This window comes from Carya illinoinensis, chromosome 9, assembly GCF_018687715.1.
Source record: "Carya illinoinensis cultivar Pawnee chromosome 9, C.illinoinensisPawnee_v1, whole genome shotgun sequence".
Classification (NCBI taxonomy): Eukaryota; Viridiplantae; Streptophyta; class Magnoliopsida; order Fagales; family Juglandaceae; genus Carya; species Carya illinoinensis.
This window is the reverse complement of record NC_056760.1, coordinates 6,428,282-6,440,060: the sequence shown is the minus strand read 5'-3', so window position 1 is coordinate 6,440,060 and position 11,779 is coordinate 6,428,282. Positions and strand designations below refer to the sequence as shown.

At 38.0% G+C, this 11,779-nt stretch overlaps 1 protein-coding gene across 3 annotated transcripts; it reads right to left on the bottom strand.

Moving 5' to 3' along the window:
• On the bottom strand, positions 1 to 2,393 carry LOC122277454 (dof zinc finger protein DOF2.1-like). Of its 3 annotated transcripts, XM_043087433.1 has the most exons (3): positions 2,003 to 2,393; positions 1,154 to 1,902; positions 1 to 1,074 (listed from the first exon to the last, which is right to left on the bottom strand). In XM_043087433.1, exons 2-3 carry the CDS (start codon positions 1,162 to 1,164, stop codon positions 351 to 353), a joined length of 735 nt encoding a protein of 244 aa, XP_042943367.1. In that variant the 5' UTR covers positions 1,165 to 1,902; positions 2,003 to 2,393; the 3' UTR covers positions 1 to 350. The 3 variants fall into 3 exon arrangements, with proteins under 3 accessions (XP_042943367.1, XP_042943366.1, XP_042943365.1); XM_043087432.1 differs by having other exon boundaries at positions 1 to 1,919; positions 2,003 to 2,392; XM_043087431.1 differs by having other exon boundaries at positions 1 to 1,902; positions 2,003 to 2,392.
• Positions 2,394 to 11,779: the final 9,386 nt, after the last annotated feature.

The window sequence follows — 11,779 nt, the reverse complement described above, 5'->3', positions numbered from 1 at the left end:
AAAGCTCAAACATGCAGGTATTAAATTTAATCAGATTATGAACTTCAAAGCAACCCAGCTCAAACCAGAAATTCTGTTCGATATGTAAAGAACGAACACGATTGGCCCACTAATCTTTCATTTACAATGAATACCCAAATCACAAATTTCTAACCACTCTTTGTTCTATGACGAACCAAATCATACCCTAAACCATCCAAAGTAAACCAAGTAGACAAAAAGGGTATACGTAGAGGTTTAATGGGCTTCTTTTTTTGGGGGGTGGTGTACAAAAGTAAAAGAACTCCTCAAATTATGCAGCTGTTTGATTTTTGGAGCTCGAGGGAGCGTATAAAAATGGCTGAAGAAGTTCAGGGAGGAGGGCCATATCCTGGCAGATCATGAGGCCACTGACCTGGATTCGAAGTAGAACCACCATTGTTATTGCTGTTAGTGTTACCAGCAGCGGTAGTACTGGCGATGGTGCTAATACTCCACAAAGTAGTATCAGGGACCACTGGGTTAGTATTGTACAGAAAGTTCTGATGCCAATCATGGGAAGAACTGGGAGGCCTGCTTGATTGACTCAAAGTTTCTTCAGGATAGAGATCAGATTCCACGTTTCTATCTCTGTTGCTCATTTGATAAAATTGCCTATGCTGAATTTGCTGCTGCTGTTGGGATCCAAAAGAAGGGACTGCAAACCCTTGTAGCAGATCCAAATTTGAAGAACTCCCCAAATCACCGCCAACGTCGAGAGCTTGAGTGCTGAAAGAATGTGATTGATTCAATGATTGAATTGCTGCCAAAGATGACAAATACCCAACTCCCGCATAGTACGGCGCAATTGACTGGATGGATGGAGTAGCCAAATTACCAGCAGGTTCTGTGGAAGTTAGAATTGAACTTGTGGTGTTAACTGGATTGGAGGGGATTATAGCTGATCGGTTGGTCAAATTTTGTTGTACTTGTTGTGGCTGCTGAGACCGTGTGCTCTCGGCGCCAGAAGATGACGAGGTTTTGGCACGCTTTCCCTTTCTACAACCGCCGCCAACGGGGACGTTTCTGAGGGTTCCTCCTTGAGTCCAGTACCTTCTACAAGCCTTACAGAAGTAACGCGGCTGAGACAGGCTATAGTTGTTGTAATAGCAAAACTTGGTGTTGAGAGACTCACAGCGAGGGCATTTTTGAGGCTGATGATGCTGCTGCTGCTGCTGGTTTTCAGCTTGAATAGGCTTCAGTCTCCGGTCTTCTTGTTGTTGCCTTATTTCTTCTGGTGCTCCCCCATCTCTCTCTTGGTGCATCTTTGTCTCTCTTTCTTCCTTTCTAGTGGTTGCGATTTTTCTTGCTGTGGTTTCGTCTATATATCAGGGAAGGATTTTTTGGTTGGGGTTTGGCTTTAATTGGTGCGCATGCAGGTTCTGGCAAAGGACACAATTTGGACCGTTTCAGTTTTGGAAACTCAACGTGTCTGTCCCTAGCTAGGCTTTGAGAATCTATACAGTGCAAAAACTAACGGCCATCGTTACCCTTGTGCATGCAATCCTCTTCTCGTTTCCACCTACCGACCAAGTACCCTCCACAAAACCAAAGCCCTTAACTCTAGAATAAAAACCAGATGGAAAAATAAAAATAAATCAAGAACTCAATCGATCTCTTTATGTTAGACCCAACAAAATCCTCCAAGATTTTTACCACCCCGGTCCTCTCTCTCTAATAAAGAAGGTACTGCGACAATTTAAGGTGGGGAAAGAGCTGCTTTTTCTGCTATCTGGAGAGAGGATTATACACGTGGATAAAGCCCAGAAAGGAGAGGTCTTAAATCTTTGGAGAAAGGGAGAGATCTCAGGCAACCCAGAGACACATGAGTCGTCTCATCTCTGATCACCAACCCAAATGATCGAAACGGAACAATGATAGAACCTGAAAACCCAAGTTCACTGCTTTGATCAGAGCGTGCATCCTATATACATATATTTGAGAGAGGCAACACAAACACACCCAAATAAAATGATAACTCTACCTGAATCTTGCAGACACTCGAATCTTCCAGTCCACAGTCTGACTCACCCAAGAGCTAGCAATTCTAATCATCAAAAAGAATAATCACCAGAGGAGGAGGAGGAGAAGAAGAAGTATGATCCAACTTCCAAGGAATAGGTGAGTTAGATTAGAGGAAGGACCACTAGGGAAGAGGGGAGAGCGAGACGGCGAAAGAGCAGCCTAAGAAACGATGTCCAGGTGGTCGTTGATGGGTGGTGGCTGTGTCGGAACACCTCAGCAGTTCCTTTTTCCTCTCTTGGCTTTAATTTCTCTTCCTTTCCTTGCTAGCTCCTCTCTACCTTTCTCTCTCTTTCTGTCTTTTCTCCTCCTCTGTCATTCCACTTTCATGTAACAGTCTCCATTGGGTCTTCTATCTTATTTTTCCTTTTTGATTTATTTTTCACTTCTGTTCTGTCTGACATCATGTCGTGCCATTTGTGCCTGGTGGTCCCGATCGAGTCTGTGCAATCCGACCCTGCGCGCGCGGTTCCGTTTGTTGCCCAATTCGAAGGGCGAACCGTTGGGATTCGGCCCTTCGCGCACCAACCGTCTACATGTGTGACCGTCGACTGGCGTAAACCGTCGGTGCATTTTCGATCGATGTTGGGCCGAGTTACAATTTTTATGAATAAAATTGAGCTACCGTCTTTATCTAAAAAAAATTAAACATCTCGCATGCATTTTTTTGAATGACAGAATTAAATCTTTCTATTCTTTTAGTACTCTTCCGATCCGATATATATATATATAGGAAACTGTAATGATCATAAGATACAAATGATAAATAATGTTGCCACTTTTGAATCTAGCCATGCAAATTAAGCCACATGCAATTTTCTTGTTTATTCTTGTAAATTAACAACGCCGCCCCAATATAATCATAATTACACGTACGGTAAACATATAGAAGACACATGCATCAGGTACGTATAATATAATCCCATGTGACATTTTTTTAATATAGATTTAATTCAGAGTATCAATGTCCAAACAGTTTGGTTCCCGGCCCCCATATACTTCCATTGATATCTATACAAAAAAAAAGGTGGAGGGAATCATTGCTTGGTTTAATGGTTTGGGTCTGTGATCAGGAGATCAAGTAGTCTGAAAGGCCAGGGAACATGGACCATGGGGCTGGGCAGGATCATCCCTCATCAGAATGGGATCGAGTTGCACGTGCCCCGTCGACCCACCTAACCGATAGAATAGATCAGGAGACGCTGCCATGCACGGCTTACTTCGTACGTACAACTGCTTCCACACTCTTCACCTTTATCTCTCCCTGGACAGACGCTAATGTCCTGTTCCCTCCCACGTGGGGACGACTACGGACTACCTCCTTGCGTACAGATACAGTGGTTCTTCTTCAATTCATGTTTCGCGGGTTTTTCCTGTTGAAAATATCACTTACAATTAGAGGATAATTTTATAAAATTAAAAATTAATTTTTTAATAAAATAAAATGAAATGTAATTTATACTCATTGATTGTAAAATAAATTATAATATAATCATAAAAGAGTTACGAGCACATTATTATTAATTAAAAGAATAAAAATAAAATAAGTAATATATTTAGAAATGAATGTGTATATTGTTGAAGTGGAGTGGTCGGGAACCCCACTAAAAAACGTGGTCCTATGATGTGGGACAGTTGAGTGTCGACGAATCATGAGGATTAGTTTCTGGGACGTGGACCTCAATAGTACTAGTGGTGGAAGGAAGGGAGGAAGGAAGGAAGAAAGAAAGAAAGAAAAAAGGTGGTTGTTAATTGTTACTAGTGGTAGTTCCGTGGCACGGTCCCTTCGGCCTCCTGCCAACAAAAATTTTGGATTCGATTTTTAGGAAAATCGGAAATGTGAACATCGACAGCTACATGTCAATTGTCCTGTCCTCCCTCCCTCGCCCCCTTTGTGTTTTCTTATTTCTCCGCCGCAGCTAAATGTCCATTGTCACGTTATACTGATAGTTAATATATTTTACTTTATTTTTATTTAATATTTTAAAAAATAATTACTAGTAATTTTGTATTTTTTTTAAAAAAAAAGTTTAAAGATATTTAAAAATATATATATATATATAATTGCAATATTAGTGATAACTTTGAAAGTACAAAATGACGAGATTGAGTAGCATTAATCTATCTGCAATCCCTAGTGGGTCCAATTGTTAATTAGTAGGATTATTAGAAAGGTTGGATAAGTAAGATCAATTAGTAGGTCAGTTCGGTTTGGTAAACAAAAATTTTCATCTCAAATTTAAAATTCTCATTTCATCATTACAACTTTTCTAAATTCTCATACAAAATATAATAAATTATTTAACTTTTTCAAATTTCAAAACAATAATAATATTAAAATATAATATTTTAATATTTTATCTTAAACTCAAAATTTTCATCTCACTTATCAAGCAGAACCACGTTTAAAAAAAATAAAATGTTGCAATTTTTCTTCACTTTTTCATTAATAATATTTGAAGGCACCAACCCAATAACAGATCGAGAACATTACTACCCAAATCAAAACAACCAAATAAAAAAAACAACTAAAATTAAGGCTAAGCCCTATGTGAGCCTAAGACATTGGACTTATCAACAAAAGACACCAAAGATTCGGTTAATTGAATTAACCGATTAATAATTTATTGTGTTATGAGGATTTATTCCAAGGCCTCGGGGGATAGGCCCAAACCCAATAATGGAGAGAATCCTCACAAATGCCAAAGGGTTAGCTCCCAAAGGCCTACACCTACCGAGCCATCAGGCTGCCCGATCACAAGTTCTCAACCTGTATAAGTGAGGTTCGAGAATCTGGCCCTCTGGGTCAATGATGGATCGTCACCCTTGATGCGGAATGCCATCCTGACGAAGAAGGAAAGAGACATGCCTTCTCAACGAGACTAGACTCTGAAACAATACCATAGGGCCACACTATATTAAATGAAGCCTGACAGAAGGGGCTTCTAGAAGACGTCCCTCCGCCCAGCCACAGGGCATGTGCATTTGACCCCAAACCCAAGTATAAAAACAACCCACATGAGCCAAAATAGGGGTTGGATTCTCTAAACTTCTGCTTATTACAACTAGTTTTGAATTCTCTCATTCGAACTATACTAACTTAAACATCAAAGGCTCCACCCGATCGTCATCCTGATCGCCGAACTTCTAAGTTATTTCTGTGTTTGCAGGCTCAAGATCGAATGCCTAAGTTGCCGAAGGCCTGGCCTAAAAGCATATGAAACACGACGTCAACATATTGAATGGATAAACTTAATGGACTGGACTTAATAACTAGAGCATACCAACCTTCAGACTCACAAAACCCATAACCATTAACTGAATAAAAATTGGACCACAGCCTATGAGCTAGGCCCGTAACATTCCCTTTCCCTTAGAGGACCTTGCCCACAAGGTTAAACAATTTTGAAGCAATCTTTTGATAATTAACCCACGATGCTTCTTATGCTAGGAGCCCTTTCCAGTAAATAAGAACTTCAATTTCCACATGACGACGACGCTGCACCATTCTTCTCATTAAAATATGCTCTAGCTCCTGCTTAAAAGCCCAAAATCTCGTAAGGCCCACAGAACCGTGGTGAAAGTTTCAAATTTTGACGAGCAACCATGGAATGTTAGCGATAAGGCTGTAATCGAAGGTACACAATCCCCAATTTCAAAACTTCACCCTGTTCTCTTTAAATATGCAAATCGTTTCATATGTTCTTGAGCCAAGTTGAGAATGTGTTGAAGTAGCCTAGTAATTTCATCTTTTGTGCATAGCTCATTTTCAATAGCTTGGACTTGGGTTATGTCTGGGCAATAGGGTAGGATTCTTGGGGGTGGGTAGATGTAAACTGACTCAAAGGAGGTGAGTTGAGTTGAGGAATGAATATTGATATTGTACCAATATTCGACCAAGGACAACCATTTGGCCCAATCTCGAGGCTTATCCCATGCAAAACTTTGCAAATATTGTTCCACACTTTTGTTGACAATCTCAGTTTGGCCATTTGATTATGGATGATAAACCGAATTGAGTTGCAAGGAAGTTCCTTGAAGCCTGAACAACTCCTTCCAAAAAATGCTAGTGAACATAAGAACTCAATCTGTGATCATTGAGCATGGCATGCCATAGAGTTTGAATACATTATCCATAAAAATGTGAGCAGTTTTAGAGGTAGCGTATGGATGAGTGAGGGAGATAAAATGAGCATACTTAGATAGCTTATCAACCACCACCATAATTACATTACAACCCTAAGGCAGTGGAAGTCCTTTAATAAAATCCATAGAAATATCATGACATACCTTAGTGGGAATTAGCAAGGGCTGAAGGAGTCCTGGGTGCTGGCGTATGAAAAGTCTCACTCTTATTTCGTTGGCAGTTATCACATTCTCTAATGAATTTTTTAATATTATTGCGCATCCCCTTGCAAAAAAATTTTGATTTAACTCTATGGAGAGTCTTGTGAAAGCTAGAATGACCCCCTTGAGGACTGCAGTGGAAAAGTTGAATCAATTGATCTTTTAAGGGAGTATTCACACTTACATAAATTCTGCCCTTGTAAAAAAGAAGTCTATCTTTTTTAGTATACTTTTTTTGGTCAAGCAAACCCTTTTCAAATTATTCCTGTAGAGCAATCAATTCAGCAGAAGTAACATAGTCAGATTTTAATTAAGCCAAACAAGTAGCCATTAGTGTGGTCAAAGCAAATAGCTCCCCTTCATATTTCCTTGACAGCACATCAGCCACACAATTTTCTTTTTCCTTTTTATAATGAACCTCAAAATCATACCCCAACAATTTAATTAGCCACATTTATTGTGTTGGGGTGCCCACATGTTGATCCAACAAATATTTTAAACTTGATTGATCAGCTTGCACTACAAATTTTTGCCTAAGAACATATTCTCACCACTTCTTTACAACCAGAACCAATGCTAATAATTCCTTCTCAGATGTTGAGAGGTTGAGTGCCCTTTCCTTTAAAGCTTGGCTCATGAATGTAATGGGCCTTCCTTGTCGCAAAAGCACTTCTCCAATGCTACAACCTGATGCATCACATTGAATGGTGAAAGGTTTAGTAAAATCAAGGAGTGCTAAAACTGAGGGTGAGGTCATAGCTTTTTTGAGGGCCTGAAATGGATTTTTTATCTCTATTGACCAGTGGAAAGAATTCTTTTGAACAATAGTTGTAAGTGGGGCTGCAATAAGACCATAACCTTTTTATGAATTTTCTATAATAACCTATAGGACATAGAAACCCACGTAGGGTTTTAAGAGTAGTTGGGAAGAGCTAGTTAAGCGTAGATTCTATTTTTGAAGGATTAGCTCGAACACCATTTTTAGAGATCAGGTGGCTGAAGTAGTCAATTTTAGCACACCCGAAACAACACTTGATTTTTTTTCTTTTGCATATAATTGATGTTTATGCAAAACCTCAAACACTAACTTTAGCACATGATCGCCAAAGGTTTTACTATAGATGAGTATATCATCGAGGAAAATTATTAAGAATTTTCTAAAAAATGGATGGAAAATAGCATTCATTAAGTTTTGAAATGTGGCCGGTGCATTTGTGAGACCAAAATAACCAAAAATTCGCAGTGACCATCATGAGTGTGAAATGCTATTTTTGAAATGTCACTAGGAAGGACTCATATTTGATAATAACCAGATCTAAGATTCAATTTTGAAAACACCGAAGCCCCATGGAGTTCATCAACTAATTCATCAACAATAGACACCAAAGACTCAATCAATTGAATTAACAGATTAACAATTTATGGAATAGATAAACTTAATGGACCGACTCAATAACTGGACTAGATCAACATTCAGACTCACAAGACCCATAACTATCAACTGAATAAAAACTAGACCAAGGCCCACGGGCTATGCCTGTAACACCAGTTTGAGTTTAGTTGAGTTTGTTTAAGCATAATTTTTTAGAGTAATGCTGTATATAGTCACTTTTACATATTTTTTATACATTCTACTGATATAATTAATTACAATAAATTTTTTAATATACAATTAATCATATCAATAAATTATATAAAAAAAATACGTAAAAGTGACTGGACATAAAATTTTTAATTTTTTTTTTTGCTTGTTTTAAAGCCGAGGCTGAGGCCCATTTTTTGTTTCCAATTCGGAAGGCCCGATTCTGTCTTGGACAACCCAACAATTTCAAACTGACGACTGTTTGGATTTGAGAAAGTGGGTATTATTTTTAATTTATTTATTAAATATTTAATGTTATTTAGAAAATAATGAAAGGACAAATAATTAATTAAGACACGCAATTCAAAAGGCCGGGCCGGCTAAGTTGGACTTTCGTCAGTTTGTGCGACGGTTTCACTTTCAACGCAGAATGAGAGGAGCGTATCTGTCTGCATACGCTGCACCACTACTTTCCCAAAGTTCTACTGCCGTTTCACCTAGTGACGGGTGACCACTTTCAGGTAACAAGCAGTACCTCCATTTTTCACCACGAAACAGACAAAGTTTAACGAATCAACATCCTCTTGATTTCTCGTTATTTTTCACACTTAACAAGCTTGTAGAATGTTGCCTATTCAGTATGTCTACGATAATTTGGAATTGAGCTCTGTTGGATTGGGAGCACATACTAGTCTAGTAGTCGGATGCTTAATTAAAGTATGTTTTTATTTTATTTTATTTTCTTTCATGAATTTACGCGTATGCTTGAGAGGCCGACGCTTGAATCATGACCGGTACTTAACAAAGATTGAGTGATTTCGGGATTATCTTAGTAGGATCCACAGTGTTACTTTGTCCTTCGAATGATTTGAGCAACAAAGGAAAGACCGAAAGATGTGATACCAGAATTGGAATTGGATTCTAAATGTAAAGGTAGTGGATGAGCAGGTGTTAAAGCCCCGCATTGGTAGTATATTAGGTGAAAAGGTGATTGCAGGAAGCCATGATTATGATTAAGTCCAATTACACAATGTGTGTAGTGTGTTTTTGTCTTGTAATCATCCATCATTTATGTTTATCAATGGCTGAATAACGAAAAGGTTGCACAAGCGTGGTGCTTCGTGTCTTCAGTGATGGCTCACTGTAATTGACTTTGGTCCAGATGTATTGTCATATTTCTTCCCATTTGAACTTATAATGAGGGCTTTCGGCTGGAATTTCTAAATAAGTAGATGCTCTCTGTTGTTCAAGTTATCCATTGTGTTTGTTGGTTTTTGCACAATATTTTCTTAAAATCTGGCTTGTAAAACTGGAAGGCTGAAATACCATTTTTACTTTTGTGGTTACCTTTTAAGGGTGACAAAGAAATGTTGAGCAGCCTAGATAAAAACACAGCATGGTTCATACGTCCGGGGTTTTATATTATCACAGACATTGTTATTAAATGTGGTAGTGGATTAACCCTGCCTCACCCTCTTAGGACAACTTTGAGTCAAGCTTGATTGGGTTATGTGTTCAAACTTAGGCTTGTCACAGATTATGAATGCAATTCTGAGTTGAACAAATTTGTTCAGTCAAAATTATGCATTTCCTCCCAGTTATTATAAAAACATTGAATTGATCAGAGCTGTAAGCTCTAACATTTACTTGGGAAAGTATATACTTAGGTCTCTTTCTTCTTCTTCAGTTCATAAAATTATCAATTTCATTTTTTCTTGTTTGATATCCCGGTGACCAATCTTTTATTCTAAACACTAGTAGCTAGAACTTCACAACCATTGGACCTGTATCATCAATCTTTTTCCATAATAATTCTGAGGTTTTTGAGGAAGTATGCACAATGAACTCTACTTTTGACATGAGCAATAAAATAAATAAAAATAAAGAAAAAATAGACATCAATTCCTTATAAAAGAACGTAAGTGTTCTGCTCTATTTCTCTTATACTTATGAAGAGCAATTGATTAGCTCTTTATAAATGAAGATGATGTTAGTTTTGCTCAAGCCAAGGATAGCCAACTGGATGGTCAGATGTCCTTCAGTTTCTGTGAGTAGGATGTGGCTTTAAATTTGCATTCTTGCCAGGAATTAATTTTTAATTCTATTTTATAAGTATTAATTGAAAAACAGAACTGAGTAATGAATTGATTCCGCCTTATCTACTTTATTGTTTTAGAGCGAAAGTTTTTGCCACGATGCCTAACAGGTTTAGCGTTACATATTTGACGACTGGCAGCTATTTAACCACCTAGGGCAGGTGTTGTCACCTTGGCCTCTTTGGTTGCATGCATCTTAGTAGACCACTTTATCACCTCTATATAAAGTGAAGTTGTCTCAGAGTCTATTCAGAAATCCATCCCTCACACCTCAGTTATGAAGTTTTTCTTTCCTTTTTTCTTCTTACATGATCCTAGAAATACTTGTAGTTTCAAAATAGAAATTCAGTGATTCCATGATTCTAGCTTGTTGACAACCATGGAAAAAATTCCTTATCAGAATGCTGCAAAGAGAAAATCCCCTTCTTGTTGTGTGAGTACTTGGCATCAATGGTACATGATACCGTGCTTTCTAGTAAGGTTTTATTCATTTCATTAATGGTATCATCCAACAAAATAAGTTGCTTTCTTAATTTTCATCATTCTGGTAGTTTTATGCTTGATTTCCTTTCCAAGTAGGTCTCATGTTTAAACCATTTGTAGAGGACACTGTGTCTCTTATTTCCTGTCAAACTTGTGTTTTTGTTACCTTAAGGGTTTCCATAAGGTACTTTATTGCAAAATGTTTTAATGATATGCACTTGCTTTGTGTTTGTGAGATGGAAGTTCTAAATATAAAAGATGAAAAGAATGGTAGTCTAAAAAATCTCTTACTCTTAGGGAAGTTGTGAATTATTGCCATTTCATTTTGATATTATTCTAGGAGCGGTTGTGCATAGTAATGACAATGATAATTGTTGAAAATTTATGTCCAGTCAATGTCATGGTTGTTCTATAATTGTTTTTCCTATTTTTCCCAACTTTCTAAGTCAAGTCTGATTGTTTCAGAAATGGAGATTTTGTCTGTAATTATCAGTAAAGACTATCAATCTTTACATGCAGATAAAGTTGTTTAAAAAAAATGCAAAACCGTTATTTTGTCAGCTATATATGGGTTCTATTCCATTATTGATCTCGATTATTGGCTTAATCTTGTTTCATCAATGTCTGGTTAGATGGATAGCAGTACATGTTTATGACAACAGACATGCAAACGAACTGTGAGCTTGTGACAAGCAAACAGGCCATGGCCTTCGGCCCTTTCTTTTATGCAATAGGCTATAGCCATACTCTTTTACTCTAAGATAAGGGCTTGGTTTGGAACTTACATCTTGTCTCATAGTTCTTGTTCTCTACAAGGGTGTAACCTGTTCTTATCCTTCCCTTTAGTGGCTTGTTCGTAGTTGAACTTCATTAAAGTCTGATATTTTTATACCTAAATAGTTTCCTTGGAGAAAGATATGGCGCCACAAGGCCCCTCCAAAAGTGTTATTCTTTGTATGGACAGCCTCTTTAGGTAAGATACTGACCACAGACAATTTGAGGAAAATGAGGATTATTATTGCGGACTGGTGTTGCATGTGTAAAGGAGCTGGTGAGTCAGTGGAGCACCTTCTCTTGCATTGCGATACAGCAAGGAGTCTCTGGAACGAAGTATTTGGACGACTAGATATGGCTTGGGTCATGCCAAAAACAGTGGAGGCAGCCTTATCTTGTTGGGCAAGCTTGAGAGGTCGGCAACCTATTAAAGCTATATGGAAGATGATCCCTCTTT